The sequence below is a fragment of the Eleutherodactylus coqui genome, chromosome 12, assembly GCF_035609145.1.
Source record: "Eleutherodactylus coqui strain aEleCoq1 chromosome 12, aEleCoq1.hap1, whole genome shotgun sequence".
NCBI lineage: Eukaryota > Metazoa > Chordata > Amphibia > Anura > Eleutherodactylidae > Eleutherodactylus > Eleutherodactylus coqui.
In genome coordinates this window covers 99,806,920-99,825,743 of record NC_089848.1, presented here as the reverse complement: position 1 = coordinate 99,825,743, position 18,824 = coordinate 99,806,920, and the positions used below count along the sequence as shown (strand labels likewise).

The 18,824-nt window shown below is 44.8% G+C and overlaps 1 protein-coding gene across 4 annotated transcripts in view; it reads left to right on the top strand.

Moving 5' to 3' along the window:
* Window positions 1–18,824, top strand: part of CNPY1 (canopy FGF signaling regulator 1) — a 164,959-nt gene that overhangs the window by 11,926 nt on the left and 134,209 nt on the right. For 2 of the 4 annotated variants that reach the window (XM_066584589.1, XM_066584590.1), the window contains exon 2: window positions 16,945–17,047. In XM_066584589.1, the coding sequence (XP_066440686.1) occupies window positions 16,954–17,047 (94 nt within the window). In that variant the 5' untranslated portion in view covers window positions 16,945–16,953. Of the gene's footprint in view, window positions 1–10,552; window positions 10,734–16,944; window positions 17,048–18,824 lie in introns of those variants that run through there. The other 2 variants (XM_066584587.1, XM_066584588.1) reach the window with 2 other exon arrangements.

Genomic DNA, 18,824 nt, shown 5'->3' with positions numbered 1-18,824 from the left:
CCATATAGCAAGAAGAAGAGTTGTCTTGGGCCACACATTAAATACACATTGTCCTCCACGTGTGAGGCCCTACATCATCGTCCAAATAACCCCCATCGTCATCCAAACAATACCTACTCCCTCCACTGTACCCCCAAACAACCCCCATCATTCTTTAAAACACCGCCAGGCCATATGGACCTCAGAATGGTTAGTGTCTACTTCTGCTTGCAAATCTCAACACAGGAACCTATATCACGTGCAGTTCGCAGCTAGGTAGTGGACAAACAGCGTCAGCTGGCCACAATGACACCACAGTCTCTCATCCTCACCTCGATAGGAGAAGTCGAGATTCAGGAGGACAGGAAGGACAATCACTGCTGCACGTTGGACCCGGAGTGACTCAGTTAATGACAGAGCTGCAAGGGCCGTCCACTGCTGCATCATCTGGATGAGCCTGTCTGTGTGCAGGAACTCGCAGTCTGCTGCTCCCAGGTACCTCCTGTGGCCTAGCTTCCTCCATTTTCCACCTGCTTGTGCCACCCTCCCCCTTGGAACACATTCATAGCTACCCGAAGCAGCATGCATGTTGTACACCCCTGCTTTGAGGGTCATTTACACAGGCATGTGTAGTTTAGGTGCATGAAATACGCAGCGTTTTCATTGACTGAAACTATTTCCTGTGTAATATAAAAATGTGATTTAAGCGCTATGCATTACACACGTAATACAGAGCATAAATACACCTATGGGAATGAATCAGGGACCTCCTGCACTCCACATGGCAGCTCTCACTACTGAACCATCCAGCCAGTGGACAGTTACCTGCATGACTCTCAGCCTTGTTCCCTGATCAGATTTAACTAGTTCTTGCCTCCTGATCCCACCTATGTTCCTCATTAGGCTCATTATAAAAGCCTGACCCTGCCACTGTACCAGTGGCATTATTGTACTCCAAGCCTTAATCAAGCTCCAGTTCCACCATCTCTGCAATTCTGCTGAGACCTTCTGATGCCAACCCCTGGCTTCCCTTCTGACTATGCTACTCGCCTCATTCACCTGTAATGCTACTGAGACCTTCTGATACTGACCCCTGGCTTCCCTTCTGACTACTCTCCAGACTTGCAGCTCCTACACCTGAGGCTCAAATCCAGTGCTAAAACTGCTACAAAATAATCATACCCAAACGTGGAGCCTGTAGTGACCACACTGCGAAGCAACTAATAGAGCTCCAGGAATTTTGTTCCTCCTATCGAGAAGTTCAGTGGATTAAAGCCACTGGTGCTAGATCAACAAAAGGAAATAATCAGTTTACAGAGGCAACTTCTGGATGTCCGCACGTCACTGCCCGCAAAATTCGGTAGGGATCGTCGTCAGTATAGAGGCTTACTTAATGCCGGATTTATTTCCAGATGCAGCCCACCTTGTTTACCAGTGACAGGAGCAAAGTGTTTTTCCTCATTAACCTACATGATGAGGCTCTCACATGGACCTCGTCGTACAAAGAGACCAACAGTAAACTCCCCGACAGCCTTGCTGCCTTCGCAACCACTATCGACCAAATCTTTGACAATCCAAATCGTACTTTAGCCGAAGGGAGGTTACATCACCTACAATAAGGGCAACGAAGCGTTGCAGAGTATATGGTGGAATTTCATCGCTGGGTGAATGATACCACATGAAACCCAGCCGCACAACAGCCAATTCTGTTGGGGATTATCTGAATGGGTAAAGGATGAACTTGCTAGAGTGGAGACCCCTGACAACCTGGAAGATTTCATTCAGCTGTGCATCCAAATTGACTAAAGACTTTCTGAGCAGCAAAAGGACTGACTGCAGGGTTTGGGCACCAACACCCCTCACTCCTTCAGTCAATCCACATTGAGTCCTCAGCCAAGGACTGAAGCCGCAGCAGAACCGATGCAAGTTGATGTCATCCGTAAACCCCTCTCCACCACTGAAAAATAAAGGTGCATTGCTGAAATCTGTGCCTGTATTGTAGAAACTTGGGGCATTATGCTTTAAACTGCCCAAATAAGTTCCAGAGGACAGTTGCCCAAACCAACGTCAAGGTCACGTCCAATCAAGCTGTTACAGGGCAACAAGATGCTACCAAGCACGCCTTCGCACTGATAGTGCAAGATGGTGTGAAAACCATTTTTCCGTTCCACTATTTTGTTCTCCCCATAGAGCTCTCAATGGGAGATCAGAAGATACAGTGTTCAGTAATCTTAGATTTGGGAGCAGGGGGAAGCTTCATGGACCTAAGATTTGCTCTTGAAAAAAGCATTATAAGTAGACCAAAGCCCATACCTGTTGATATGGAAACCGTGGATGGGTCACCCTTGTCCTTGGGACCTGTCACACAAGAGACAATTGAACTGGAGCTACGCATAAAACCTGTTTCCAGCTCATCTTGTCACCTAAATTCCCGGTGATTCCCGAGATCCCTTAGTTCTCTTCCCATTATCCCTCTATTAATTGTGAATCAAGGTCCATTGCTTTCCCTTCAGAATACTCCAAGAAGAGCTACAAGATAGTACCATCGGCCCCTAAACCAGAGCGACACCCTGAGGATGGTCAACAGGACTTTGAGAAGCTTCCAGTTCAATACCAGATGTTTGCAGCAAAAATAAATCTGACGAACTACCGCCTTTATCAGCCCAATGATTGCCCAGTGGAGTTAATACCCGATGCTTCTATGCCATTTGGGTGGATCTACAACCTTATGGGACCAGAGTTAATAATAATCTTTATTTACATAGCGCTAACATATTCCGCAGCGCTTACAAAAACAGGGATACAGAATGACAAAAGTACAAAAATACAAAAACCACAGTTACATGTAGTAATCAATTGATGGAAACAGTAGGGGTAAGGGTTGGGTGGTGGTTTAAGATGAGGAATGCTATGTAGAGTGGTGTGGTGCTGTGGAAAGCTTTGTGGATGAAGGTAATGAGTTTAAATTGAATTCTGTATTTGACGGGCAGCCAGTGCAGTGACTGGCACAGGGCAGAGACATCCTAGTAGCCGCTGGAAAGGAAGATGAGCCTGGCTGTTGCATTCAGGATTGATTGGAGAGGGGAGAGTCTGACGCAGGGGAGGCCGATCAACAGCAAGTTACAGTAATTGAGCCGAGAGTGGATGAGGGCAACAGTGAGCGTTTTTAGTGTGGCCAAAGTGAAAAAAGGTCAGATTCTTGCAATGTTCTTGAGGTGCAGGTGGCATGTTCAGGCCAGAGATTGGATGTAGGGGGTAAAGGAGAGATCAGAGTTGAATATAACCCAAAGACAGTCGGCGTGCTGTCTGGGAGTTATGGCGGTGCCACACACTGAAATGGAGATGTCAGAATGAGGTCAGTTAGTAGAGGGTGGAAACACCAGTAGGTCAGTTTTTGAGAGGTTCAATTTTAGGTAGAGCGAGGACATAGTGTTCGAGACAGTCGGTGATGTTTTGGAGGAAAAGTGCAGAGATGTCACAGAAAGAGGTGTATAAATGGGTGTCATCAACGTAGGGGTGGTATTGGAGGCCAAGTCTCCTGATGGTTTGTCCAATAAGGACTGTGTAGATGGAGAAAAGGAGAGGCCCGAGGATCAAACCCTGGGCTACCCCAACAGCAAGGGGAAGAGAAGGGGAGGTAGAACCAGCAAAGTAGACACTGAATGACAGTTCAGATAGCTAGGAGGAGAACCAGGAGAGAGCAGTGTCCTTTAGGCCGATGGAGCAAAACATACTGAGGAGGAGTTTGTAGTTAACCATGTGAGATGCTGCAGAGAGGTCGAGGAGGATCAGTAGGGGGTAGTCACTTCTCGATTTGGCTGTCAGGAGGTCATTTGACACCTTTTGTAAGGGAGGTTTCTGTCGAGTGTAGAGGGCAGAAGACCGTTTTCTGATGTATGGCTTATAAGGCGGGATTAAACCAGGCATTCTAATAGTTTGGAGATGAAGGGGAGATTTGAGATGGGTCGGTAGTTGGCAGCATCAGTTATAATAATAATAATCTTCATTTGTATAGCGCCAACTTATTCCGCAGCGCTTTCAGTTGAGTCAAGAGTCCGTTTCTTTACTAGTGGGGATATGATGGCATGTTTGAAAGAGGAGGGAAAAATGCCAGAGGTCAGAGAGAGATTGAATATAGTGGTGTGATGGGAGATGGCCACCAGGGAAAGAGACCGGAGGAGGTGTGAGGGTAGAGGGTCAGTAGCGCAGGTGGTGGGGCGGCAGAGGAAAGCAATCTGGAGACTTCTTTCTCTGTCGTTGGTCTGAGTACAGAGAGTGAACAGGAGCTAGATGCAGTACTGAAGAGACTAGGGTCAGGGGTAGTCTTGGATTTGGAGGTTATTTCCTGCCAGATGTTGTCGATTTTTCTTTTTAAAGTAGGCAGCCAGCTCTTCAGCACTGAGATCCGTCATGGGGGGGGGGGTTGCAGTTTAGGGCTGAGAAGGGAGTGAAATGTATCAAAGAATCGTTTGGGGTTGTTAGATAGTGAGGTGAAGTAGACATGTTTGGCATGGTGGAGGGCTAGGTTGTAGGTTCTGAGCATGTACTTGCAGTGGAGAAATTCTGCAGACTTTTTTGACTTTCTACACAGCCGTACAGCACATCGAGAGCACCGCCGGATGAAGCGCATTTGAGGCATGAGCCAGGGTTGCCAAGGTCTGCATCTGGCGGCTTGGATCACAGGGGGTGCCACTTCATCCAGGGCACATTTGAGACTGGTGTTGTAGTGTGCGGCAGCCAGGTTGGGGCAGGAGAGGAGAGAGATAGGGGACATAGAAGACTGTAAGGACTCAGCAGGGTTTTGGGTGTGAACGGCCTAAAGGTTCTTGTAGGTGGGTCTGGGGAGATACTAGGAAGCTTGACAGAGAAAGAGAGGAGGTTATGATCCGAGAGCGAGAGAGGGGAGTTAGTGAAGTGGGAAGCAGAGCAGACATGGAGGAAGAGTATTACCATCCTTGTGAGTGGGAGAGGCTGTGAGTTGTGAGAGGCCAGGGGAGGAGGTTAGCGATAGAAGCTGATAGGGAGATGGGGTCCTTTGTGGGGATGTTTAAATCACCTAAGATGAGGGTTGGAATTTCACAAGATAGGAAGTGGGGAAGCCAGGCGGCAAAGTGATCCAGAAACAGGCGGGGACAGCTGAGGGGGTGGTAGATGACTGCTACTCACATGGACAGCGGACGGAAAAGCCGTAGCGTATGTACCTGAGACAACAATTTGAAAAAGGGATTGGTTCGACCTTCTAATTCCCCGGCTGGGGCGACTATATTTTTTTGTGGAAAAGAGTGACTTCACCCTGAGACCATGTATCAATTATAATGAGTTAAATAAGGTTACAGGCAAGAATAGCTACCCCCTTTACTTGATTCCAGAATTACTAGAGACTCCGTTCCACTAAGATCTACACATAACTAGATCTAAGATGGGCCTATATTGTTGTATTCGCCCAGGAGATGAGTGGAAGACTGCATTTAGAACCCGATATTGACATTTCGAATACCTAGTGATGCCGTTTGACCTTTGCAATGCTACTGCTACCTTCTAACACTTTATCATTTCGTAGTGGCGTATCTGAATGACATCCTTATCTTCTCTAATCATTTGGAGGAATATCACAGGCAGGTACAGATGGTGTTGGAACGACTCCAAAAGAATAATCTGTGCATCGAACTAGTGAAGTGTGAGTTTGGACAAACCCAAATGCAATTCCTGGGATACGTTTTTTTTCCAGGCGGCCTACGCTTGGACCCTAGCAAGATTAAAGACATCCTAGATTGACCCATTCCAAAAAATTTTAAAGTACAGTGCCAGATTTATTAAGCACACGTTTTCCTAGTGCCAGGAGGCACAAATCGCTTTGGAGAAACTAAAGACTCTGTCAGTACTGATCCATCCAAGACCAGAGTCACCTTTTATTGTTGAGGTGGACGCCTCTGACTCCGCAGTTAGGGGCTATTCTATCATAACGAGTCGGAGGCAAGATTCAACTGGATCCTTGAGCATTTCTGTCCTACACCTTATCACCCACGAAGAAAAACTATGACTTCGAGAACTGAGAAAAATCTGTGCATTTCCACTACATGTGAATGTATCCTTAGGGTATGTCTGCAGGGGACAGATTTTCTGTGGTGCAGAATTTGCTTAAAAAACTACACCATTTGGTTTTTATGCAAAATTGCGTACGGAATTCACCCCTTCATTTGAAGAATGGAATCCGCACTGAAAATCCAGTGTTTTAATTGAAAAGCTGCAGATTTAAATTCGGTAGTGGATTCTTTTTCCACAGCGTGAGAATACACTTACTAAAATCTCATTCGATGTGCTGCTGTTGTAAATGCCGCATATTTTCCGTGCAGTGAGTCCACATGGAAAATCCGTGGACATACCCCTTTTATAGCGGCAATGAGTTTAGCTGCACTTCCATTTTGGAAACATGGCAACTCCAATAAAAAATTTAGGGGCTGTCCACTTTAGAGCATTTGTCAGACGAGTCCACTGGCTATAAACTGATCACTGTTACTATCAGCAGCAATTTTCCTGCAGTATTGTCATCGTCTGTCATCTAGTTTGTTTTTGTGGCAGTTGCTGTGTAATTTCCTCAATAGTGATCGGGTCAGTTGACCAATCTGCTGCTCTTCGGGCTTCTTTTGGTAAGGAGTTCCGGATTTGCTTCCCTCTTTAAATAGTCCTGGCTTTTGCAAAGTGTTGTAGGTTAAAGTGTAAGCTATATGCATTTAAATCCAATATTTCTTGTTCCTAGTTTAGCCTTGTTCAATTGATTATTTCCAGTCCTAACGACGTAAGGTGCCTTTTACACAGAGCAACTATCGTTCAGTTAATTCGCTCAGAAAAGTTGTTAAAATGTTTGAACGACAGTTGTTTGTTTGCTTTTACACAAACCGATGATTATTCAGTAGTTTGTGGAAATGTCGTTTATAGAGGGGATCGCTGTGCAAATTCATTCACAAGTTGTTCAAATTCAAACTGACTTTACATCAGACATCTGTTGATCAACCAGCGAATATCTTGTTTGTATGCTGAAACAAAACGACCTGCAACTTATCACTGGTCACCCTTTGCTGTGTTTACGCTGAATGACTAGTTTGAATTTAGGCCTCATGCCCACAGCCATGTCGGACTCTGCCAGTGGAATATTGCAGTGGAGTCTGACTTGGCGCCCCCCAAAAGACCCTATACTCACCTCTCCAAATCAGCCACGCGAGTTCCGTCTGGCGAGCGGGAGCACACACGCAGCGCATGGCGCTTCGATGGTGGGCAGTGATGCGTAATCACTCAATACTTCCTCTGTGCTCACAACGAAAGTATCACGTTTCGGAGGACTTCCATTGACTATTCAACAGAGAGGAAGGCTCCGTAGGGAAACATGGGCTACAAAACATCGTAAATAGTGTGCCTATCACGAAACCTGAAAGGTTTTTGTCTTGCAATATCGCATACTGCAAAACATTGCTAATGTGAAGGAACCCATAGGAAAGCATAGGTGATTTGTCGTAATGCGAGAAAATCGCACCACTTTGTCGCCCGTGTGAGAGAGGCATAAAGCTCAAGACCGTGCGCTGTATATTTACGGCGCTTGCTCCTTTTAACGGGCTTGTGGCTACGCTGACCATGCCAATGATTTCCTCTTCTATCACTTTGATAGTCTTGTCTGTATTGGATTATATTAGCACTTTTTGTCCCTAACACAAGAAAATCTACTCTTGTTTTTAATGCCTCTCTTTTTGCATAGATAAATGTGTTAATTTCAAGTTTTAGTTCCTGCACTAGTTTCCAATTCGTGGGCACATATGTGGCCTTCATGTGATGCCAAGTACGTCCTTCTGACAGTCCTCTCTGTCAGCAAGTTCGTTTGCCAAGCGCAACTCCTGTGCAGACAGAAAGTGAACTATGGCTATGATCCCTGCATGTGATCAGACTTTTCAAGTTCCCCGCGCAGTGCCTGGAAGGAGTCTGCATGAAAGCTGGAAGAATAAAGGTGATCGGACCTCCTAGAGAGAACACAACAGAGGTCAAAGGAGTCTAAAGAAAGCGTATGGGGAAGTTTTAGTTCTGAAACGTGTATGCATACACAAGAACTTTTTTTGATGCCACATAAAGCTCTGCTGATTAAATTATGAGCGGAGTGTAGTTTAATCAAATGCTATTTTAATATAGAAAGCAAGTAATACGGCGATACAATTGTGCATTTTCATAGTTTTGTTTTTTTTACCAGTAGCTGTGGTGACTCCGCTATTTGTTCAGTTGCTGCTACCATGTGAAGCGAAGTACAACAGCAGCTCAAATGTCTTCTGTCCTGCAAGTTTGCTAAATGTATCCGTGTAGGTAAAGAGTATCAACCTGCAGGTCATATCCCTTTGTTTATACACTTAATGGCCACTTTACTGGAGACCTCCATGTAATATTGCGTTGGGAATCTTTTGACCTTCAGAAGTACAGCAATTTGTCATCCATTCGCAAGCATCAGAGGATACGGTGCGCCAAAAAGCATTCTTTACACACTTACTCCAGCAGCCTGTCAGGAAGGGTTCATCTATTCATGCAGCTTGCACCAAATTTTGACTACTCATCAGCCTGGTGCAACAGAAATGTTTTTTTCTTCTGAACAAGTGATGTTTTTGCGCTTTTGCCCACTGGAGTTTTGCCTTCTCGTTTTTGTTTAACACCATAGCGTTAGAACTGGTCATCTGCTGTTACAGCCCATCTGTGCAAAGAAATGGCGAGCTGTGTGTTTTTAAACATTTATTTGGAGCTCCAGTGTTGTCTGCAACTAAAATTTGCTTAACTGTGCAGCACTTTTTCATCAAAACGATTCTTGACCTCCTCTGACCCCTTTTGGTGATCACTATAACAATGTGTAAAGAAAAGCTGCGCTTCTTGGTTAATGTGAAGAGATTAATGTACAGGAAGAAATCTGGAGTACTTATTGCTGTGAGGAGACTGCTTGTTTAGGGAAGAACTCCTCTATGTCCAAGTTTTCTTGTGATCACCCTTAATAAGGCGCCCATGACGCAGGTAGTTGGTTTAGAGATTCTTTCCAAAAAATTGTATGTCAGGGAGGATCCTTTAAAATAGTCCTGCTAGAATGTGCAGCACCTTTTCACCAAAACGATTCTTGACATCCTGCTCTGACACCTTCCGGTGATGAGTTCTTTCCGTCTACAGGATCCCCTTTCATTAAATGTTTTCCACAATCCCACCATTCTCGATATACTCTCTACACCTTCGCATGAGAAAACCCCACAAGGTTGGCAGTGAAATCCTGGCTTTGGCTAGTCTAGCAACGATGACCAGACCTTGTTGCAAAGGTCCATTTACAGGGAACGATGAACGCTCAAAATTCACTCAGACAATAGTTTGAGTGACTGCTTTGAGCCATCATCTTTGCATAACTCTAGCTAATTCGCTACTTAAAGGGGTTGTCCCGCGCCGAAACGGGTTTTTTTTTTTCAAACCCCCCCCCCCCCCCCTCCCGTTCGGCGCGAGACAACCCCGATGCAGGGACCTAAAGAAAGCTTACCGGAGCGCTTACCTGAATCCCCGCTCCGGTGACTTCTATACTTACCGGTGAAGATGGCCGCCGGGATCCTCTTCCTCCGTGGACCGCAGCTCTTCTGTGCGGTCCATTGCCGATTCCAGCCTCCTGATTGGCTGGAATCGGCACGTGACGGGGCGGAGCTACACGGAGCCAGCATTCTGCACGAGCGGCTCCATTGAAGAGAGCAGAAGACCCGGACTGCGCAAGCGCGGCTAATTTGGCCATCGGAGGGCGAAAATTAGTCGGCTCCATGGGAACTAGGACGCTAGCAACGGAGCAGGTAAGTAAAAAACTTTTTATAACTTCTGTATGGCTCATAATTAATGCACAATGTACATTACAAAGTGCATTAATATGGCCATACAGAAGTGTATAGACCCACTTGCTGCCGCGGGACAACCCCTTTAAGAGTTATGCAGGCGGAGCGGGATACCGCTGCGATAGCTCAGAGAACAATGCAGATGTTCTGGGTATGCAAACAGCTGCTCTGTTTTCTGCGCTTTCAGCTGGTATCCTGCTCAGAACTGCCAGCGGGATACCAGCTGAAAAAAAGATCGCTGGATTTTCCCATCTAATGTGTATTCACACTAAAACTGATCCACTGAAAACTTGTCATGTGTATTGCTGCACTTCGGGGTCACGGCCCTAAATATCCTACAGGGAAGCTTTGAACATGAAAGAACCAGCGTTTCTAATAAAGGGACCTCTCAGCGTATTTTGTGTCCATCGTATTTCTCTTACTATTTTCTATACTTGTATTTTTGCATGCTTCTGTGCTTTTTACTGATCCAAGTAAGTGGCTACATGGCAAGAGAGTCAATTCATTGGAAAGCTGCGGCTCGTGTGTTTGTGCTTTCCTGTATGATTGAATTTCAAGGCTTCTCTCTGGAATTCCAGATGGGACATTCACACAGGAGAGAGTAAATGATTTGCCAGCGGCTTCCCTGTCTTCCTTCTGATTGGCTTTTATCACTTGTCAATCTTCTGAACAAGCAGGCTCATACAAGTAGCGTGGCAGACGTAGGAGACACCACGTGAATAATGAGTAGACTCTTGAGATACCTGTTATTCTTCTATTACTCTAGCAAAGAGCTATAAAAGCACTTCTGACCCGGCAGCTTTAGCGTAACCTACTCTAAAGTGGTCTGCTAACACAGGTAAGAAGGAAGCTCCTTGTACCGAGCTCAGATGAGGAAGACAGGTAGGTGTTTGTTTAGAAGACATTCTGATATTTATGGCTGAGAGTAGCGATCCTGTTCCTGCTTGTCTAACCCTTTAAGGACACGGGCCTTTGTTTTTTTTTTGTTTTTTTTCATTTTCGTTTTTTCTCCTTCACTTTCAAAAATTCATGACCTTTTTATTTTTCGTTTACATAGTTGCAGGAGGGCTTGTTTTTTGCGGGACGCTGTGTATTTTTTCATGGTACTATTTAATGTACTACATAGTTTACTAGGATGTGGTGGAAAAAACAAGTCCTATCCATAGACGTTTCACCTTACAATTTACAGGACTTAAAGGGGTTGTCTAGGGACATGATAATCTGTAAAACTTTGATCACCTTGCAGTATTAATAAAATAGAATACATACCCTTCTGCTCTTGCCCCGGTGCTCCGGTCCCTGCTGAACTTCGCTTCTGGGAGGATAGTGATGATGACCCAACGCTGAGTCCCATGAGCGCTACAGCTATTCACCGGCTGAAGGGTGATTGTGATTGGCAGCAGCAGTCACGCGGTCATTTTGTTGGGGACATCTTTGCCCGCTTCCCTGCACCTGGTAGTGAGGACCGGAAAGACAGCAGCGCCGGGGAGTGCGAAAAGGCGACTATGTATCCTGTTATTCTAATACTGTAAGCTGATTCAGGTTTTACAGAATACTCCGTCTCCGAATAGCTCCTTTTAAAGCAAATGTTGCTAACATCTTGGTGCAGATAAAACGAGATATCTTCCGAGGTCTTGCCAAGCCCTCGGAAGTCAGAGTTGTTTTGGTGGCAGGAAGAGCCCCTATTAAAGGGGTTGTCCCGCGAAAAAAGCAAGTGGGGGTATACACTTCTGTATGGCCATATTAATGCACTTTGTAATATACATCGTGCATTAAATATGAGCCATACAGAAGTTATTCACTTACCTGTTCCGTTGCTAGCGTCCTCGTCTCCATGGTGCCGTCTAATTTCAGCGTCTAATCTCCCGATTAGACGCGCTTGCGCAGTCCGGTCTTCTCCCTTCTGAATGGGGCCGCTCGTGCTGAAGAGCTGCTCCTCGTAGCTCCGCCCCGTCACGTGTGCCAATTTCAGCCAATCAGGAGGCTGGAATCGGCAATGGAACACACAGAGCCCACGGTGCACCATGGGAGAAGACCTGCGGTCCACCGTGGGTGAAGATCCCGGCGGCCATCTTCGCAAGGTAAGTAAGAAGTCACCGGAGCGCGGGGATTCGGGTAAGTACTATGCGGTTTTTTTTTTAAAACCCCTGCATCAGGTTTGTCTCGCGCCGAACGGGGGGGCTATTGAAAAAAAAAAAAAACGTTTCGGCGCGGGACAACCCCTTTAATTTTATGGTGGATTGGCATATAGTTCCTACTAATTCTTCACACACATTCTGTCATTGTGAGGAAGCCCAAAATGTGTTACACTGCAAGATACCATAAGTAACAATGTTACACTTTATACATTTATATCAGTGTACTGCAATCTGTGGGCCTCCAGCTGTTGTGATATTACAAGTAAATAACTGCTGAAGACTGTTATACCGCACTGGGACCAATAGGTTTTACCTGACATATACAGTCAATAGCCACTTGATTAGACACCTCCATCTAGTAGCCTTGGACTTGCTTTGTCCTTCAAAACCGCAGGAATTCATCGGGATGCAGAAATATCAGTCCATGCGGACAGGAACATTCTGGTAGTTGCTGCACATTAGATGGAGGTACAAAACAAGTGAACTTAGTCTGGTTTACTATTTTACAAGAAGTCCAAAAATCTTGCTCCCTGAACATCCCCTTTTTCATATCCTTCCAATATCTACATGAGTGCCAAACATTTTAGCAGTATAACAGGCACCACCATCTTTCCCATAAAGGTCACCATTATAACACCAGAATGGAAATAATGTGAACTCAAGCAATATTCCGTCACTAAAGATCAAAAGTGACAGCTTTGCTGATGTTTTTGGATGTGGTTTGATAAATGACCTTTTAATGCTTGAAATCTGATGTCAGTTCTGTGTCTTAAATAAACAAATTGATACAGCATCAGGTCTCTTGTATTGTAGACGGGCAACGTTAAAGTGTAAATGACCGTTACAATTTGAACACTGGTGACTTTGGTATTAAAGGGATTCTGTCATCAGGTTCGTGCTGTCTGAGCCATGGGTAACATGAACCCTGGACAGGGATTCCTGTTGAACTCGGTGGGTGTTTTATTGTGAAACACCAACTTTAGGCCTCGTTCACACGGGCTACAAAATCATCGCTATGTTTTGTAGCCTGAAAGAACCCATTGTAAACCATGGGCTTCACATACATGCGTTTTGTAACAAGATTATGTAGCCCGTGTGAACGAGGCCTAAAGTTTAACTTGGAAGCTGAGGGCCAAGTCGCAGGTGGGCCATGCCGATCTCACCCGGGTTGCAGCAAGAAGGCCAGCAGTTCTTTCCCTGTTGGGTATAGGAAGGAAGTTGCCAGTCTTCATGCAGCAGGCGGAATGAGGCCGGCACAGCCTGCCCTGTAACTTGAATCTACCTCAGTGGAGGCCATGTGCAGTGAAGATAAGTTGTTCTTTGTCCTACTGGGTATCGTTAGTGATGAGAGAGGTATGTGTATGGAGTACCAGGTGCAGCCAACACAGGAAATGTTCAACCCCTAGTTAGACTTATGCTAAAATTGTGTAAACCAAAAGGCTGGGAGTAAGGCTCCACCCTTCTAATGGACATGCAAATACACAGGTGTTCTCATTTAGAGGGTCTTTTCAAGTTGTATTGATAATGGCAGCTAAAAAATGCACTTCAAAGCAACACATTGCTGCTTTTTCAGTTTTGCTGGTAACACCCGCTATCAGTAGCAGCGCAGGGGCTGGATGACGGTGTCTTAGCTGAGCGGTTTCTGGGGTGAGTTTAAATGTCCATTTTGGCAGCAAATTAAGTGTGCATGTGCAGGGCTCAACGTGGGCGCTTGGGGTTATCCAAGATTGTCAAGAGAAGAGGAGATGGCTAATCATTACCTATCAATGTTTATTAAGAATGGAGATAGCGATTAGCTGTAGAATTAATAGTGGAAGGAATTTGTATTTGAGCAACAATGGTGGGAGAAGAATGTGTCTTGCTCACTTAATTCCTGCCAAAACGGACATTTAAACTCTCCACGGAGCCCTCTCAGCTAGGACCCCATCATCCAGTTCCCAGCCATGCTATCGATAGGGTGTGTGCCCAACAACTCTGAAGAAAGAAGCACGTGTTTTTTTTAGCTGACATTATCAATAAAACTTGAAAACTCTGGTAAACACCGTAATCTCTTACGAAAAGATCATTTACCAAAACAGAAGATGCCCGACCAAATTTGGGAAAGTATGGGGGATATGGATCAACTCCCATTCTACCTTACATACGGAATAACCTCGAACCCCGACCAACCCCCCCCCCCTAGATAAGTGTCTGCAGACCTGCAATACAGTTCTTCTATCAAAACCGAAATAAGTTAGAGCAGAACCGTTTTGGGAAAAGTTAAAAAGTTTATTGTTGTCAAGTTATCCGAGGAATACAGTAATAAGATATATCGATCCTAATGTAATGGAAATGTATGTATGAACAATGCCATACCTAACAAAACTCTCTTTATTCTGTATTCTACAATGCCTTTGTTTTGTCAAAATAAAACGAATTTAAAAAAAACTTGAAAACTCTATTGATAACACTTGTGTATGCGCATGTCGATTTAATGGTCACGCCTTAGTCCCAGCCTTTTTGGTCTAGACCATTTTGTGGCCCCATGACTTAGAACTCAGTCAGACTTCAAAGTTCTTTTATTCTTCAGTGTTTCAGAATAATACACCCACGGGAGCACTGTGCATACCTGTCCCGGTTTCACTTTGCCCATAGTTCACGCAGCATGAACCTGATGACAGAATTCTTTTAAACCCAAATTCTAAACAGAAATATGAAATTATTTTTTTTTCCTATATATCAGCTTACTTGGGTTGTGTTCACATCTGCGGCGGGGTCTCTGTTGCAGATTCCCTCACAGTTGATGGAAAAATAGCACTGCGTGCAGCACTGGGGGTTTTTGCTATCAGAATGACTGACACCTCAGTGGAACCCGTCAAGGACCGCCAGTGTCTGTCATGTGACGATTGCAGCACAGCGTTGTGAATTCTGTTTATAACAGAATTGATGGAGACAGAGAGTTATCACAATGTCTCAGAATGTTGCTGGCTAAGAACGTATTATTACTAGAATAACCCCCCAAAATCATTTAAGCAGGAATTCTCTGTGGATAACAGATTATTCAAATTTCCCTTATTTTGCCCAGGAACATACTTAAAATGGTCAGTAACTTTTCAACTAACTTATGCCAATGTGGTATCTATAAAAGTGCAAATTGGTTTATTTACTTAAATGCCTTTTTTATGGCTGCAAAATCCCTCTGCGACACTATGGGTCTCCCTTCCCTGTCGTTGCTATCCTGTTGTCAAGGGATGTTCACCTGCAGTAACTGATAACAAGACAGAGAACAAGAGATGAAAGAGTGTGACGACTCGTGCTACCCATAGAAATCTATGGGGAGAGGGAGGTTGAAAGCTGCTGCAGAGGGAAATAGACTAACACAGATGTAGCTGCTGGAGCTAATGGTGAGCGATTTATTTTGTTGCAAGTACTGAAATCACATTTACATTGTTTAGTACTGCTGTATAATGTCCCTCAGAAATGCAGTTATTTGTGTTTGATACAGAGAGTTAGGGGGAAGATTTTGCTGTCTTCTCTGTCCTGGTATAGAAGACATTACAGCAGTCTACATCCACCAGCTGAGAGATGGAAAACAGATCCTAGTCTCCTCTGTGTGCAGTGTATGGAGAAGACATAGCAACAGTGTACACCCACCAGCTCAGAGATAAAGAAAAGATCCTGCTCTCCTATGTGTGCAGTGTATGGAGACATCATAGCAGCAGTCTACACCCACCAGCTCAAAGATAAAGAAAAGATCCTGTTCTATGTGTGCAGCGTATGGAGCCATCATAGCAGCAGTCTACAACCATCAGCTCAGAGATAGAGAAGAGGAGATCCCACTCCCCTATGTGTGCAGTGTATGAAGACATCATAGCAGCAGTCTACACCCACCAGCTCAGAGATAGAGAAGAGATCCTGCTCTCATTTGTGTACAGTGTAAGGAGACATCATAGCAGCAGTCTACACCCACCAGCTCAGAGATAGAGAAGAGGAGATCCTGCTCCCCTATGTGTACAGTGTACGGAGACATCATAGCAGCAGTCTACACCCATCAGCTCAGAGATGGAGAAGAGGAGATCCCACTCTCCTATGTGTGCAGTGTATGGAGACATCAAAGCAGTCTACACCCATCAGCTCCAGAGATAAAGAAGAGATCCTGCTCTCATTTGTGTGCAGTGTATAGATACATCATAACAGTAGTCTATACCCATCAGCTCAGAGACAGAGGAGATCCTGCTCTATGTGTTCAGTGTGTGGAGACATCATAGCAGCAGTCTACACCCACCAGCTCAGAGGTAGAGAAGAGAAGATCCTGCTCTCCTATGTGTGCAGTGTGTGAAGGCATCATAGCAGCAGTCTACACCCACCAGCTCAGAGGTAGAGAAGAGGAGATCCTGCTCTCCTATGTGTGCAGTGTATGGGAGACATCATAGCAGCAGTCTACACCCACCAGCTTAGAGAAAAATTGAGAATGAGACATACAGAGGGGAAAACTGGTGATCAACGCAGGATACAAGTGATATAATGGCCAGATTATTCTGAAAGTGCATGTTGGCTTTAAAATACAAATAAAACCTGTGTACCAGAGACTGATTTACACATTGGCTTACAATCCAGTATAGTATAGATTTAAAGGGCAGTCCAGACTGTAATTCCATGTAGCGCTTCGTGTTATTGGTGTTCCACCTCTAACCGGGGATGTGAAAATTGTTTTATATATTTGCCATTTTTAGGGCTGTGTTCACACTGCTGTTGTGGCTGACAGTAACAGCTATACCCCATCTGGATTGATGTTAATGGGATCCGCTGGGGGTCTGTCTGGGTTCCTGTATTTCTAACTGCAGTAATCCTGCTACACATTGCTGTTTTTGCTGCCGTACTTTCTTTATACTTTGGTGGGTTTCCTGGGATATGCCATCAATGTAGACTGTAAATGTGGATAAAGATGAACTTACATTTCCGTTTTTCTCTTTTAGGTATTCAGCATGACGCGACTTTTGTTCCAAATTGGAATGTTGTTTACAGCCATATTATACCACAGTGTGGAAGGAAAGCGAGATCCAATCACCTATTGTGCAGGTTAGTAAATCTGTACTGAAATACATGCTAAGCGAGCATAGGAGCAGCATTAAGTCATGAATTAATGATATTTTTTTACGCTGACTGATACGTAGCTTTTGTGATTCACAACCTATCTTGGAAGATGAGAGACCGGTATTGATATCTGTATACAGTTAAAAAATAAAATAAAAATGCTATAACAACCACCTCAGCTGCTTCCATAGGAACCTTTTTAGTTGACCACTTCTCTCTGTAGACCTGGCTCTGCCAATGACGCGTCTCTCAATGATTGGCTGCAGAGGTCACATGTCATAACGCATCATCACTGGAGGCCAGATGTACAGACGAGGGACCAGAGCAGTGTTGGCATGGGAGTGCCAAGTTGGGATAGTGTAATGTTTTTTGTTTTGAGCCGAAGTTGAAATGATACATGCAGTGAATATGGGCTAATGCCTACGGCGGAAATCCGCAGCATTGTCCCGCAGCTATTAGGTTCTATTGAACCTAATAGCTCAATGCTCACCCTGTGGAATTCTACGGTGTGAAATAAACCGCAGCAATTCTGCTGCAGCACAGTGGAAGTATAGTGTGAATACGCTTCTCCGCCCACCGCCAGCGCATCATATGACACTGCCGACATGTCATGCGCTGTACTGCGCATGCACGCCTACGCGTCATGCGGGACTTCACACAGCGGATCCGGGAGGTAAGTATGGGGTCTTTGGGGGGGCCCCGTTACAGACTTTACTGCGGAATTCCGCTGGCGGAGTCCATCATGGCCGTGGGCATGAAGCCTATGGGAATAATCTGCGTTAATTGAGTTTTGTTCCACATTTTGACCTTCCCCTTTGAAGTCAATGAGAAGATTGTCTGACCATTCGGCACCAGAAATTGACCCGTTGTGGGTTTAAGAAGTCAACCCACAATACATGCGTGGATCATTTCTGCGGTGTGTTGATGAGATTTGTTCAGATCTCATCCATTCTGCAGTGGAATACAGTAGCAGCAGATTTTTTTTTTGTTCGTCCTACTATGCGTGACCTTCCCTTTTATGCATCCTGGTACGGTATAGTAAATCATGTAAGATGCTCGACTACAAAGAAACTAACATCACAACTAAATGTGAGTTGATGTAAATCCCGTCACTTGTTACCTTGTGCAGTCAGGCTTGTACTCAGAAGCTGAATGCAAAACCGTCTCTCACCTTTATAAAAAATTAAGTAGCTTTTCCAGGAATATATAAATAAGCGAGAACGAGACCGACTCTAACTTTCCATTATACTCTCTCTTATAATACGGCCCCGAGATAGCAGGCCCAGATTATTTTCTGTTTATCCACTCCAAATGGCCAAGACGTATGTAGTGCACATAGATCCCTACTGACGAACCTCACGTTTGTGGACAAGCATGCATAAACATAAAAATATTCACCTGCATCCTTATAGCTGAGGATCAGCGCTCTGCGACTACAACACAGCACATTGGGAAATTAGAGCCGGCATTGTTTTGTTGTTTAAACCATATTTGTATGTTCCCAGAGAACCCTTCTTTAAGGCCGCTACCACAGATATACCATCTTCATCTTGGCGCTATTTTTGAGGCTTGTTAATGCTGTAGGTAAGTGCAGCATGTATAATAGAAGCTGACGCTATGCAACATAAAGCCATAGGTGCAAATTGTGTTTAATATGTGTACAGTTATATGCACTGAATGGACACTTTATTAGAGACCCCGGCTCTTTTATGATTAAAGCTTCCATGTTTGACGCCAGAGCGCAGCATAAAATCAGGTGACA